This window comes from Ursus maritimus, unplaced genomic scaffold (genome assembly GCF_017311325.1).
Source record: "Ursus maritimus isolate PB19 unplaced genomic scaffold, ASM1731132v1 scaffold_24, whole genome shotgun sequence".
Classification (NCBI taxonomy): domain Eukaryota; kingdom Metazoa; phylum Chordata; class Mammalia; order Carnivora; family Ursidae; genus Ursus; species Ursus maritimus.
Window position 1 is genome coordinate 25392769 of NW_024424897.1, and position 13212 is coordinate 25405980.

Genomic DNA, 13212 nt, shown 5'->3' on the forward strand with positions numbered 1-13212 from the left:
AGCCACTTTTTCTAACCTAATTGTATTCAAACATTTTAGTTAATTCTCCATTCATATTTTAGCATAATGGGATCGGGTGCTCTGGCACTTACGGAGATTAATGCAGAGACAGCGTTCCAGCTGCTGAGGCACCGTGGGGCGACTAGCGCCCTCTGGTTCTTGTGGGTACTGAAGGAAGGAAGGAAGAGGCCCGGCTCGTCTGGTCCGCCCTCCAAAATCGCCGTGTGGATGACCCGTGGCCTTGTGCTGTCCCCCGTCCCGAGCCTCTCTACCTGCCCCCGTCCTGGGGATCAGAGGGCCATCGGAGCTAACAAAGCCAGAGTTGGCTGGCCCATCTCTGAAAACAAAATGATGGCCTAACGCACCCTATGGTGCACCAGAACATTCGGGACTTTCTGCCTCTTGGTCATCCACACCTCTAGGCCGATGCTGGAGAGTGGCACCCGGTGAGGCTGAACGTGTAGCTTTTGGGCACTCTTCTTCCTTCGGCCTTTGGTGGGGGCCCACCCCAGGCCACTCCCTGCCTCAGTTTACCTCTCTGTTAATAGTCCTCTGCATGGGGAAGGACACTTATATCTGAGCTGGCCTGGACCCAAAGCTTCCTGCTGCCCCCGAGCCGGCACCCCTGGCGCGGGCCTCAGAGGCGGCAGCCCTTGCTGGCTGGCTTCCGCCCTAGACTTTCCGAGGGGGAAGGGCTGTCTGGGACCTGCGGCTGCCCCCGAGCCTCCCCGTGGGGAGCCTTTTCTTTCTTTGTGGCTGCCTGGGAGACCCATCTGTCAACGCCCTCCGTTGACATCCATCCCCAACTTGGCCTGGCCTTTCCTCAGTACCTGGAGGAGGGGACCCCTGCAATCTCCTGCCCCCAGATTCATTCTGCCTGCTTAGCGGGCCAACCTTCTGGCATCATGATTTTATAACTAAGTGGTTCACTAATTACAAGAGAAATATGCCTCTGACAGATCTCAGACAGTGCTTCCAGCCCGGCCTGTAGTCTGACGCCGCCCTGACACCCAGGAGCAGGCGGGGCATGGCCTCATTAGAAACTGGGTGAGTCCTGCAGGTGGAGCCCCCCCCCCAGATGAATCTGGGAAGCGAAGAGCCCTGTGGCCTCCCCTCTGCACCCCGCTGCCCCCCCCATGAGGGCCCTCCGGAGGCCCTCAGGGTGGGTCAGTGTGGCCAGCCAAGAAGATGTGCAATTTCCAATCTCCAGTGTTATCCCCAAATCCCAGCTCTGGGTAATTTGCTCTGCTCCCCCCTGAGGGGCTGAGCATGGTGAAGGAGCAAGGGCCTTTGCCTCTCTTGATGGCGCTTCCTCTGAGCCTGATGAAACTGGCTGTTTTCCACCGTATTGATCCTGGCCTCACTGCGGGACACCGAGTCAAGGGCATTGTGAGGGGATGGTGGATTTTGGAGGCTGCCTCGGGGACGGGGCTCACCTGGTGTCTAATGTGGGCGGGGGCCTCTGCATGTCCTGACCCCTTCTGCACCCAACCGTAGCCTGTAGAACAGACGCTTGGAGGGCAGACGCCGAGGGAGCCCCCCCCTGGCCCCCCGAGAAAGTCAGTGTGTGGAGGGCAAGGATGCGGAGGACACTGGAATGCGGCGGCTCTGGCGTTAGAGGCTGGCGGCTGTGAGGGACTCGGGTGGCGGGGGCGCCGTGGGCAGGAGCCCGATGGCTGCTCTGCTCTCCCCCCTGCCCCCCCCCAGAGGCCCAGTGCAAACCCTACTACTCCGACTACTCTCGCTTCCGGCTCCTCGTCCACCACTTGTGTACCAGCCATTATCTGGACCTCTTCATCACGGGAGTCATTGGGCTGAATGTGGTCACCATGGCCATGGAGCACTACCAGCAGCCCCAGGTAGGAGCGAGTGACTGGCCCTCCGGGCCCTGCGTCCAGCCGGGGGACTGTGGGGTGAGGCTGACCCCTGTGCCGGGGTTCCTCGGGCATGTCCTAGGCACCCTGTGGGAGTTCCTTGCCTACACCTTGCAGTGACTCTTGGAAGTGGGTCTCTTCTTGGCTTTACGGATGAGGACGCTGAGCCTCAGAGAGGTTCCGTGACTAGATCAAGGTCATACAGCTAGGAAGTGGAGGACCTGAGTTCTTCACCCGACAAATATTTATTGAGTGCCTGCCATGGGCTTGTTTACCCTTTGAGGGTAATGAAGGCGGGCCAGTGAAGACCAGTGTCTGCCCTTTCAGGGTTTCGATTCTAGTGAATGTCCAGCTCCAAACTCACCAATGGTCTTGCCACTCCTCAGATCAGCCACTGTCTGCTGTCCTCCAGCCCTCAGGCTCCCCAGCTATAAAATGGCGATGTTGAATTAGTTATGCACAAGGCCCTTTCCAGGCTCTAGTCTTCCGTGCCTTCCGGCACATTCTCATGTGGTCTCCTCCCCATCCCTCAAGGATAGAGATCTTTTAGCACAAAGTTTGGATCATGCATAAGGACCCTCGTCTATCCTGGTGTGGTGGCCAATGGCTGACCATCATGGCAGGGACAGAAAAGAAAGGTCCCCTTAGACTCACTTGTCTCCCAGATCCGGGAGTGTGCTGGAGGGGGAGGGGCAGGCATCCCCCCTGGGCCTTAGGAGACCCTGCATAGATCCCCCCCGCCCCCCCGCCAATCCCTGCCAGATCCTGGACGAGGCCTTGAAGATCTGCAACTATATCTTCACTGTCATCTTTGTCTTGGAGTCAGTTTTTAAGCTCGTGGCCTTTGGCTTCCGTCGGTTCTTCCAGGACAGGTAACAGAGAGTGGTGGGGTGTGGGGGAGTGGGGGAAAGGACACGTCTCCCAGGGAAATACCTGAAAAGCTTTCTGGACTCCTGAGGTTCAGCCTCCGCTCTAGGACCCACTGAGGGCTGATGGCAAGGGGGAGTGGGGGGCATCCAGGGCCTGGGGGACACAGGCAGCTGGAAATCGACTGGGCTTAAGAGCACAGAGCCTGGAGCCAGACTGCCTGGACCAGATTCGGATCCTGGCTCCACCACTTAGAAGCTGGTGACCTTGGGTAAGTTCCTTAACTTCTCTGTGTGTTGGTTTCCTTACCTAAAAAAGGAGAAATCGTACTGCGAAGATTCTGAGTTCCTATTTGTGAAGCCCTTAAAACAGTGCTTGGCACCTGGTAAACAGCATATAAGTGCCAAATTAAAAACAAAAAACAAAAAAACCGAAGGAATGAATACAAATGAAAAGCAGAGGTCCTTGAGCTAAAGTCTTAGTCCTACCTGTGCCTTGGTGACCGGAGTCAAGCCATGCCTTCTCCACAGGATGGAGAGGGGGCACTGGCTGACCTCCACCCTCCTTTCCTTAGTCACTTGTGTTGCCACCACTGCCCCCTCCTCCACGGTGCCCCCCCCCCTCAGGGAGCTGTGTCCTGGGCTTTCCAGGTGGAACCAGCTGGACCTGGCCATCGTGCTGCTGTCCATCATGGGCATCACGCTGGAGGAGATCGAGGTCAATGCCTCGCTGCCCATCAACCCCACCATCATCCGCATCATGAGGGTGCTACGCATTGCCCGAGGTCAGTGCCCGACTGCGCGCCCACCACCCACCTGCCCACGGTGACTGACCCAGGGGGAAATGGCGGGGGGCGGCTCTGTGGCTGGCGTGTGTGTGTGTGTGTGTGTGTGTGTGTGTGTGTGTGTGTGTGTTCCCACGGGTCTCTCTCCCGGCCCCAGCCTTTGCCGAAGGGGAGGGCTGGGGGCTGGGCCGAGGGCAGGGGTGGAGCCCTGGCAGCCCCGCCCCGCGCTGGCTCCACCCCCTGTGCGACCCGGGAGCCGGCGGGCCGGCTCACCGCCCTGTCCTGTCCTGCAGTGCTGAAGCTGTTGAAGATGGCCGTGGGCATGCGTGCGCTGCTCGACACAGTCATGCAGGCCCTGCCCCAGGTAGCTGGGGGGGAAGGGGGGAGGGATCCTCTTGGGGAGGAGGGAGTACTTCCCGAAGGGACAGGCAGTAGGGAGCTCACGGAAGCTGACTGGGAGACCCAGTGGCACCTTTCCCATTTCTTTTCCTCTCTTCCAGGTAGGGAACCTGGGACTTCTCTTCATGTTGTTGTTTTTCATCTTTGCAGCTCTGGGTGTGGAGCTCTTTGGAGACCTGGGTGAGTCCGGGTGGGGAGGGCAGAGGAGCCAGGGCTGGAGGCCCAGCGGCTCCGGCACTAACTCCCAGCCCCTCTCTCCTGCCCTCCTCCTCTAGAGTGTGACGAGACGCACCCCTGCGAGGGCCTGGGCCGGCATGCCACCTTTCGGAACTTTGGCATGGCCTTCCTGACCCTCTTCCGAGTCTCCACAGGTGACAACTGGAATGGCATCATGAAGGTGAGCGCCCACAGCCGCAGGGACCCTCCCGGGGCTGGCCCTGGCCCCGGGGAGGCAGTTCCCCTCCTTGAGCCCAGATTCCTCGGCAAGATGAGTGGCCATGAATAAAAGTGTGTGATTCCCCCATGCAGGAACTCTCTAGAACTCCCTCTCCCTGGGACAGTGTGTAATGCTTTTGCTGCCCGCAGGACACCCTCCGGGACTGCGACCAGGAGTCCACCTGCTACAATACGGTCATCTCCCCCATCTACTTCGTGTCCTTCGTGCTGACGGCCCAGTTTGTGCTGGTCAATGTGGTGATCGCCGTGCTCATGAAGCACCTGGAGGAAAGCAACAAGGAGGCCAAGGAGGAGGCCGAGCTGGAGGCCGAGCTGGAGCTGGAGATGAAGACGCTTAGCCCGCAGCCCCACTCACCACTGGGCAGTCCCTTCCTCTGGCCTGGGGTCGAGGGCCCCGACGGCCCCGACAGCCCCAAGCCTGGGGCCCCGCACGCTGCGGCCCACGCCGGAGCGGCCTCGCACTTCTCCCTGGAGCACCCCACGGTGAGCAGAGAGCCACCCCTGCCGAGAGGGGCGTGGGACTGGTGGCCAGTGGCTAGGTGGGCGGTGTACAGGGAGCGGGCAGCGTGGCAGACCCCGGGGCCCCGCCTGGGTCCTTCTGCCCCTCTGGCCAAGATGCTGAGGCATGAGCCATCTCCTGCCCGTCCCCAGAGATGGCTGCCTGTCCTCGAAGCACAGGGCCACCCCAGCAAGCCACAGGCACGTGTGCTGCCTCATCCATGCCCTGAGCCTCCAGCCCAGTTGGCCTCCCCTTCTTGGCTCTTAGGTCCAAGGCTAAGTTTTCTGTTTCCCTCCTGTTTCTTTCTTACCCTTGCCCGATTACCAAACCCCTTTCCTTCCCACCCTTCAACCTGCCTGACTCCATCTCTCAATCCTTTCTCTACCTTGGCTTTCCCTCTCCCTCTCTCCCTGTGAGCTCTTCTCATCTCCGGCTCCCATTCTCCCCCCTCCCACACCTTTCTCTCCTCTGTCCTTTCCCCGCCTCCTTCTCCTGTCTCTTTGTTGCTGGGGTGTGTGTGTGTGTGTGTGTGTGCCTATGTGTGTGTGTGTGTGTGTGTGTATGACCTCCTCCTCCTCCTCTTTCTCCCTCTGTGTGTCTTTGTCAATCCCCCACCACCACGACACTTCCCCTCGTTGCCCTCTGAACCCCACTCCCCTGACTCTCCGGCTCCCCTCCTGGGCTGGTCCTCCCCAGGACAGACAGCTGTTTGACACCATATCCCTGCTGATCCAGGGCTCTCTGGAAGGGGAGCTGAAGCTGATGGACGAGCTGGCAGGCCCTGGGGGCCAGCCCTCTGCCTTCCCTCCCGCTCGCAGCCTGGGCGGCTCCGAACCAAAGGTTACTGTGTCCCCCGTGCTGTGCCGGGCTGTGCCATGCTGTGCCGTGCTTCGGGGGAGGCGTGTTTCCTGCCCACTGGGTGGCCAGAGAAAGAACAGCCTCAGGGCCTCAGTTGAGCTTTGGGCTTGGCAGGAGGCAGCCAGGGGTTCTTATGAGCTGAGATCAACCCTTGGAACACATACTTGGAAGGTAGGGACACTGAGATTGCACTTCCGGGGAGAAGGATGAATGGAGGAGAGGTTTACAGAAGGCATTGTCGGAAAGAACCTGGACAAGAAGAGGAGGGGTCAGAAGACAAGTTGGCAGTGGGACCCTAGTGAGTGGAGGAAGTGAGGTGCCAAATCCAGGGGAGAAGGTCTTTTGGGGATAGTGCAGGTGGTCAGGGAGCCTGTGGAGGGATATGTCTTGGGCCACAGTCTGCCTCTTTCCTCTGTCCAGCACCCATCCCCAAAGCCTCTGTTTGGTGGCTTTTTTAGCCATGGAGCCACCAGACATGATGAGTGCTCTCAGTAGCCAGTGCTTTCTGACCTGGCCCTGAGAGCGAATGGAAGGTTCCAGCTGAGAGTGGGTTCTGGGGACCTCGCTGTGAAATAAGACTGGGTGTCCCTCGTAAGCCCAGTCCCTTTCCACAGCTCTGCATGTTTTTCTCCACCAGACCCATCGAAACGCAGCTCCTTGGCTTTCTGGGGTTCTCCTGCCCACCTCTTCTCCCCTTGTGACCTGTCTGGCTGCCCTTGACCCCCTCTGTTTGGCAGAGCGCCCTGCCATCTCTCCTAGGTCAGGCGCTGCAGGGAAGCCCCCAGTAGGCCTGGAGTGGAGGCAAGGAAACAGGTTGTTAGTGGGAGATAGAAAAGCCTAGTGTTCCACAGTCTCTGCCAGGTGGAGGGGAAGGAAGGCAGCTTCCCAGTACCTGGGACACCTGTAGCTTGATCCAAAGAGACAGTGAGCCTCACATAGGAAGGGACACTGCCTCTAGGGTTCCTGACCTCTTCAGTCCCCTCTTGGGATTCAGTCTCAGATAGGCTACAGGGACTTCAACCTGGCAGTGACCTAGAATGATCAGTGAGAGAGCACATCCTTTCCCAAGACCTCCCATCCTGAAGGAGGCTCACGGGGTGGGGGTGGGGGGGTACAGGGAGAGAAGAGGACATGATGGGGTGATCAGGCAGATGAGAGGGATGGCCCTCCCCTCCCCCCGGGGTGCTGTAGGCACTGAAATCGCCCCCCAGTTCCCCGGTGAGCCAGCCAGTTTGCACGGCGGCGGCCCACCCCAGCGTGCTCAATTCAGACTGGCGGCAGGAGGAGAGCATCTCCCAGAACCCAAGCTGAAGAGGGCGGGCAAGCTGCCGGCAGGCGGAGGAGGGCCCAGGAGGGGAGAAGCCAGAATCTGGGGGCAGGCCAAGTCCTGCCAGGCTTTTGGAAGCAGAGAGAATAGGCAGAAAACAGTCATCAGATTGGCGGCTTTGTCCCCAGCGCCCCCCACGCTGCTCTGTCTGTGCTGAGAGCAGAGAGGCGCTTTGCTGGCCTTTCTTCATTTTTTTTTTCCTGGTCTCATCTTTCTGAGAGTCTGAAAGCCCTCCCTGCTCCCTGCTTCCTCCCTGGCTGGTGGTAGTGTGGGAGGGGGCCGTTCAGGGGGTATCTTTAGAATAAGTTTCTGCTTCTCCTGCTTTGTGGGTTCCGCTCTGGCTCTTTGGTGCCGCAGCCTCTCTGATCAGAGGAGGGGCTTGAACGGGGGTGGGGGAGGTGCTGTCAGTTGACTTGGGAGAGGGGTGGGGAGAGAAAAGAGAGGCCTTCCCCCCACCCCTCTGTGCTTCGTGGAAAGGGGGGGAGGGGGGCTCTGTGTGTGCGCACGCGTGTGTGTGCGTGTGCATGTGTGCGTGCACGCGCGAGCGTGTGCGCTGTCCTGGTTTCTTATGCCTGATAATCTCTCTCCCTGTCTAGATCCCTCTAGCTGAGATGGAGGCTCTGTCTCTGACGTCAGAGATTGTGTCTGAACCGTCCTGCTCTCTAGCTCTGACGGATGACTCTTTGCCTGATGACACTCACACACTCTTACTTAGTGCCCTGGAGAGCAATGTACTTACACATAGCCCCTTACTGCTCCCCCAGCCTCCCCAGGGGCTGGGCTGGCTGCAGGGCTCCAGATCCCTCCCCTCCTCTCTCTCTCTCTGCCACCAGGCCCCACCCGGGGGCATCCACCAGCAGGCACTTGGTGCCCCAGGCTTCGCTAGGTCTTTCCAGTTCCCCACTGTGGACAAAGAAATTAGACAAGATTAAATTGGGGCCTCAAGGGCCCAGGGGCACAGTTGTGAACGAGTTAATCCAGACATCCAGGAGTAACACAGCCCAAAACAGAGGTGGCATCTGGCAGCTGACCAAGGGGCCTGCCTGGATGCGGAGTCAGTCTCTGTATTTGGAGCCTGTGCAAGCCAGCCCTTCCCCTCCCCGCACCCCTCCTTCCCACGTCCTTGCCACATGAGCCATTCCCCCCTCCACGCAGTGGGTGAAAGCTACATCTCTGTTGGTACCACTCTGCCCTTCCGCCTGGGGGGCTGTCCCTGTCTCCCGGTTGCTGTCCCTGTGTGTCCCCATGTCCTGGGGGGGAGGGGTGCTTTGTGTTTGGGACAGCTTCTCCACCCTTGGCCAGCTCCCCTTCCCCTTCAGACTGCGAGCAGCCCCCTCTGCCCTGCCTCGCCCCTCCTCTACTGACTTAAGAGACAGGAGCTCCTTCCTCACAGCAGGGCTCAGCTGGGGTAGGGCCTTGACCACAGGCTGGGGGTCCCTAGGGGTCTTGGAGTGCCTGACAGAAGTGGAGCGTGGGCTGAGAGGGCAAGCAAAGGCTCCAGACTCTTCCAACAGCCCCTGATGGGGCCGCTTAACTGGCTGGGCCTGTGTGGGGACATGGACCCTCCAGCCTCTCTGAGAACTAGGAATGGAGGGTATAGGGGACCCCCAAGGAGGAAGGTGGCCACGGGGTGATGGAGAAATCTTTTGGGAGCAAACCTTGGCTCCTTCCATCTGGGGTCAAAAGCTGATTACTGCTTTTCTTTGAAATAAATTCAAAAAACTCACTCCCACCCTCAGTCTGTCCAGTAAGGGAGGCCCTGAGTCCGTGGAATTCAGGGTATTCAAACCTTGCCCCCACCTCCCATTTGCCACCTGCCAGAGTCATTGAGTAATCAAAAGGTGGGGGAGGCAGGCAGGTGAGCCAGCTGACATTCCCCTAGCGGTCACCTGTCATCGAACCCACATTAACCCAGCTCCTGCTCAGTGCTGGGTCTCGGGGCTGTCTTCAAGTACTGGGAGTGAGGCAGCCTCTGCTGTGTAGGCAGGCCCTGTTCACTGGGTGCATCCTCCCCATTCCTCCCCCCACCCCCCAAAGCCCCAGCGTAGGGATATGGGGGTGCTTTTAGCTTTTGGCCTCTGTCTTCCGCTGTGCTGCTCAGAGTCTCTTAATGCCCCCCCCAACCACCTCTTGAACCACCTGCTGGGCTGGGCCTGGGGGCTGCTCTCCCTTTTTTGGACACCTTCTCACTCCTCCACCAACCCCACCAGGAGGCTGGGGGGGGGGGCGCGATGCAGTATTGGATAGCTTTCTGGGGCAGGGACTCCTCCCACCTGCTTCCTTGCTGTGCTGGAGGGTTCATCCATGTGTCTGCCCCCTTTTCCCCCTCCGACTAACTCATCCCATTACTGCCCTGTGGGGGGAGGGGATGGGGCCAGAGCCTGGGGGGGAGGGCTTCTGGTTTCTGTTGTCCAGCTCTGCTTCAGGTAGCCAATCCGGATGCCCCCTCTTTTCCCCACCTCCCTCCCCTGTTCCTTTTGCAGATGGAGCCCCACCCCGGGGAGATGCCCCTCGCATCTGGACCAGACCTGCTGACTGTGCGGAAGTCTGGGGTCAGCCGGACGCACTCCCTGCCCAACGACAGCCTCATGTGCCGGGATGGAAGCACCGCCGAGGGCTCTCTAGGTTCCAGAAGCTGGGGGCTCCCCAAAGCTCAGTCAGGTAGCAGGGCTCAGGCAGGCCGGCTCGGCTCACACAGGGAGACCCCATCCTTGCCTCAGCCCAGTCCTGACGTGGGGGGCGGAGGGGGCACTGAGGCAGCAAGAGAGGAATCTCCAACCTCCAAGGGACCCCCAGCCTGCGGAAAGTGGCTTTCAATCCAGGATGAGTGGTCTGTGGGGAGGGTAGGGGCCCCAGAGGGGGAAGGAGAGTGGAGGGGAGGGACTTAGGTGAGAGCCAGACCACTGACCTTCCAGTTCTTCTCTCTCCTCCCTCCTCTGCCCACAGGCTCTGTCTTCTCCATCCACTCCCAGCCAGCAGACACCAGCTACACCCTGCAGCTTCCCAAAGACACACCCCACCTGCTCCAGCCCCACGGCCCTCCCGCCTGGGGCACCATCCCCAAGCTGCCCCCACCAGGCCGCTCCCCCTTGGCTCAGAGGCCGCTCAGGCGCCAGGTGAGCAGGCGTGGAGAGGTGGGCTGGGGCCTGGCGCCGGTCCCTCTGCTGGGAACCCTAGGCTGTTGGTGACGACCAGGGTTGCCACGTCCATTCTTCCAGCAGACGTGTGCTGTGCGCGGACCACGTGCCAGAGGCAGGTCTAGGTACCGGGGACACGATACCGGGCAAAGCAGAGGTGGTCTGGGCCCTTGTGGTGTTTGTATCCCCCTCCCTTCTTTCACTGAGGAGGCCTGGAGACCAGGCCACGGTAGCTCAGGGACATGGGTCAACTTGGCAGGAGAACCACATCTCCAGACTCCCTTACCCGGACCCAGTTAGCCTCTGTACCTCGAGACTTAGCTAAGGGACACAAGGCACATTTTAGGGACTTCCGCCTTCGGCCAAGCCCGGGGCCCACGTTCCACGGGTACACAGCTGAGGCTCAGGCAGTCACGGAAGGCTTGTTTGTCCCCACTGTGACAAGGCCACAGCCCGTGCCCTGTGTGCCTTCATGTGTGATCGTGGCCACGTGAGAATCGACTCAACGCCACACACTTGAGGACGCAGGTGGCATCCTCGTCCATTTTACAAAGACTCACAGAGCAGCTTCTGCGTGCCAGGCACGGGGGACTCAGCCCCTGCCCTCCGGAGCTCACAGGCTAACCGCAGACATAAATGTGGTCGAACCATTGTGGCGATAGGGCTTAGCAGCCGGGAGGCACGTGTGTGTGGTGCAGGGACCGAAGAGGAGGACGGGGTTAGTTTTAACTTGAGGATGGAGATTGTCAGGCACCGTGTCACAGAGAACCTGAGCCTGTAAAGCTGAGGAGTGCTTGTCATTCCAGAAGGGTATTCAAGGCCAAAGAAATATCCTATATGTAAAGGGCTGGGAGCAAAGCTGTCCCAGTGCTTTCCTGTGTCCCCGGGGGCTGGGAGCTTCCGAGAGCCATTCCTGCAGGCGTGGGGGAAGGACAGGGGACATCAGGCTGCACATGGTCCCTGTCTCCCAATAAGACCAACTACTGTCACTCTTGCTTGGGGTGGGCCTGCAGGGGAAGGAGGGGGTTATCTGGGATGGGAGGGCGGGGGACATGGGCAGAGGCCAGTCCCTAGGGGAGTGGAAGCCCCTGGGCTGATCTCTCCTCCCACCTCCCACAGGCAGCAATAAGGACTGATTCTCTGGACATGCAGGGCCTGGGCAGCCAGGAAGACCTGTTGTCCGAGATGAGTGGGCCCTCCCCGCCTCTGGTCCGGACCTCCTCCTTCTGGGGCCACTTGGGCACCCAGATGCAGCAGCAGCCCCGCCGCCAGAGCAAGATCTCGAAGCACATGCCCCCGCCGGCCCCCTGCCCAGGCTCAGAACCCACCTGGAGCAAAGGCCCACCAGAGACCAGAAGCAGCTTAGAGCTAGACACGGAGCTGAGCTGGATTTCAGGAGACCTCCTGACCGTGGGCAGCCAGGAGGAGCCCCCGTCCCCGCGGGACCTGAAGAAGTGTCACAGCGTGGAGGCGCAGAGCTGCCGGCGCCGGCCTGCGTCCTGGCTCGATGAGCAGAGGAGACACTCCATCGCGGTCAGCTGCCTGGACAGCGGCTCCCAACCCAGCCTGGGCCCTGACCCCTCTAGCCTTGGGGGCCAGCCTCTGGGGGGGCCTGGAAGCCGGCCCAAGAAAAAACTCAGCCCACCTAGTATCTCCATAGACCCCCCAGAGAGTCAGGGCCCTCGGCCCCCACCCAGCCCTGGCGTCTGCCTCCGGCGGAGGGCTCCGTCCAGCGACTCCAAGGATCCCTCGGCCTCCGGCCCCCTTGACAGCATGGCTGCCTCGCCCCCCCCAAAGAAAGACGTGCTGAGTCTCTCTGGGTTAGCCTCTGACCCAGCAGACCTGGACCCCTGAATCCTGCCCCACTCCCCCCACTCACCTTTCTCCACTGGGTGCCAAATCCTAGCTCCTCCTCCCGGGCTATGTTCCTGAACAACGTTCCGTATGGACTCCAAGGAGGCGCTCCTCCCCGCCTCAGTGGCGCTGGGAACCGACGAGCAGAACTTCCAGAGCGTTCGGAGCAGCAGCCCTGGCCACCCTGGGTCCAGGCAGAAAGAGAGAGGCCCAGTGCAGCCGAGGTTCCCAACACCAGGAGCTACTGGGAGAAAGCAATACGTTTGTGCAGAATCTCTATGTATATTCTATTTTATTAAATTAATTCAATCTAGTATATGCGGGATGTACGACATTTTGTGACTGAAGAGACTTGTTTCCTTCTACTTGTATGTGTCTCAGAATATTTTTGAGGCGAAGGCGTCTGTCTCTTGGCTATTTTAACCTAAAATAACCAGTCTAGTTATATTCCCTCTTCTTGCAAAGCACAAGCTGGGACCGAGAGTGCATTACAACCCTTGCCGGTGGCCCATCTTCAGCGGAAAGCGAGAACCACTTTGGAAACTGTAATGTAACTTATTTTCTCCTTTAACCTCGCCATCCTTTTCTGTAGGAAAAAAAAAGAGACAAAGAGAAAAGATTTTACAAATGAAATGGAACCTTTTTATATATATACATACATACATATCTATATCTATAATAAAGTAATTTTCCAAAATAAAAAAATTAATCCCGGTCCAGAGTAAAAGCGAAAGGGACAGTTAGGCATTTCAGGGGCCACTGGGGAAAGACCGGCCCTGGAGCTGCGGAGCGGGCCGCGGGCAGGGAGGGGGTGGGAGCTGTCTCCGTGTGCGTGCGTGTGTGCGTGTCTGTCTGTCGGTCTGTCTGGGGCAGAGAGAACCTAACCCTCTCCCCGGGAGGGCTGCAACCTCGCAGCCTCACCTCCCGGCGGCCAAGGGCGGAGGGAAGGCCCTCCGCTGGCTGGAAGGCTAGGCAAGCAGGGTCTGCGTCTTCCGCAGCGTTCTCGCTTCCTCCACGCCTAGCAGCTCTGTGCATGTCATTCCAGATTAACTCTTATTTCTGCTGACAGCTATCAGCCGCACATTGAAAGCTGGAAATTGGCATAATGAAGCTGTTTTGGCTAATGGGGCCGACGGAGACGGGGGGGGGGGGGGGGG

At 59.4% G+C, this 13212-nt stretch overlaps 1 protein-coding gene across 1 annotated transcript in view; it reads left to right on the plus strand.

The window, feature by feature from the left end:
• The window catches only part of CACNA1G (calcium voltage-gated channel subunit alpha1 G), a 60887-nt gene extending 48544 nt beyond the window's left edge, over positions 1-12343 (plus strand). The window contains 12 exon segments of the mRNA XM_040640834.1: positions 1708-1859; positions 2637-2746; positions 3392-3525; positions 3819-3889; positions 4026-4104; positions 4200-4321; positions 4510-4863; positions 5576-5719; positions 7661-7795; positions 9548-9725; positions 10011-10180; positions 11321-12343. Coding sequence (XP_040496768.1) covers positions 1708-1859; positions 2637-2746; positions 3392-3525; positions 3819-3889; positions 4026-4104; positions 4200-4321; positions 4510-4863; positions 5576-5719; positions 7661-7795; positions 9548-9725; positions 10011-10180; positions 11321-12055 — 2384 coding nt within the window. The 3' untranslated portion in view covers positions 12056-12343.
• Positions 12344-13212: the final 869 nt, after the last annotated feature.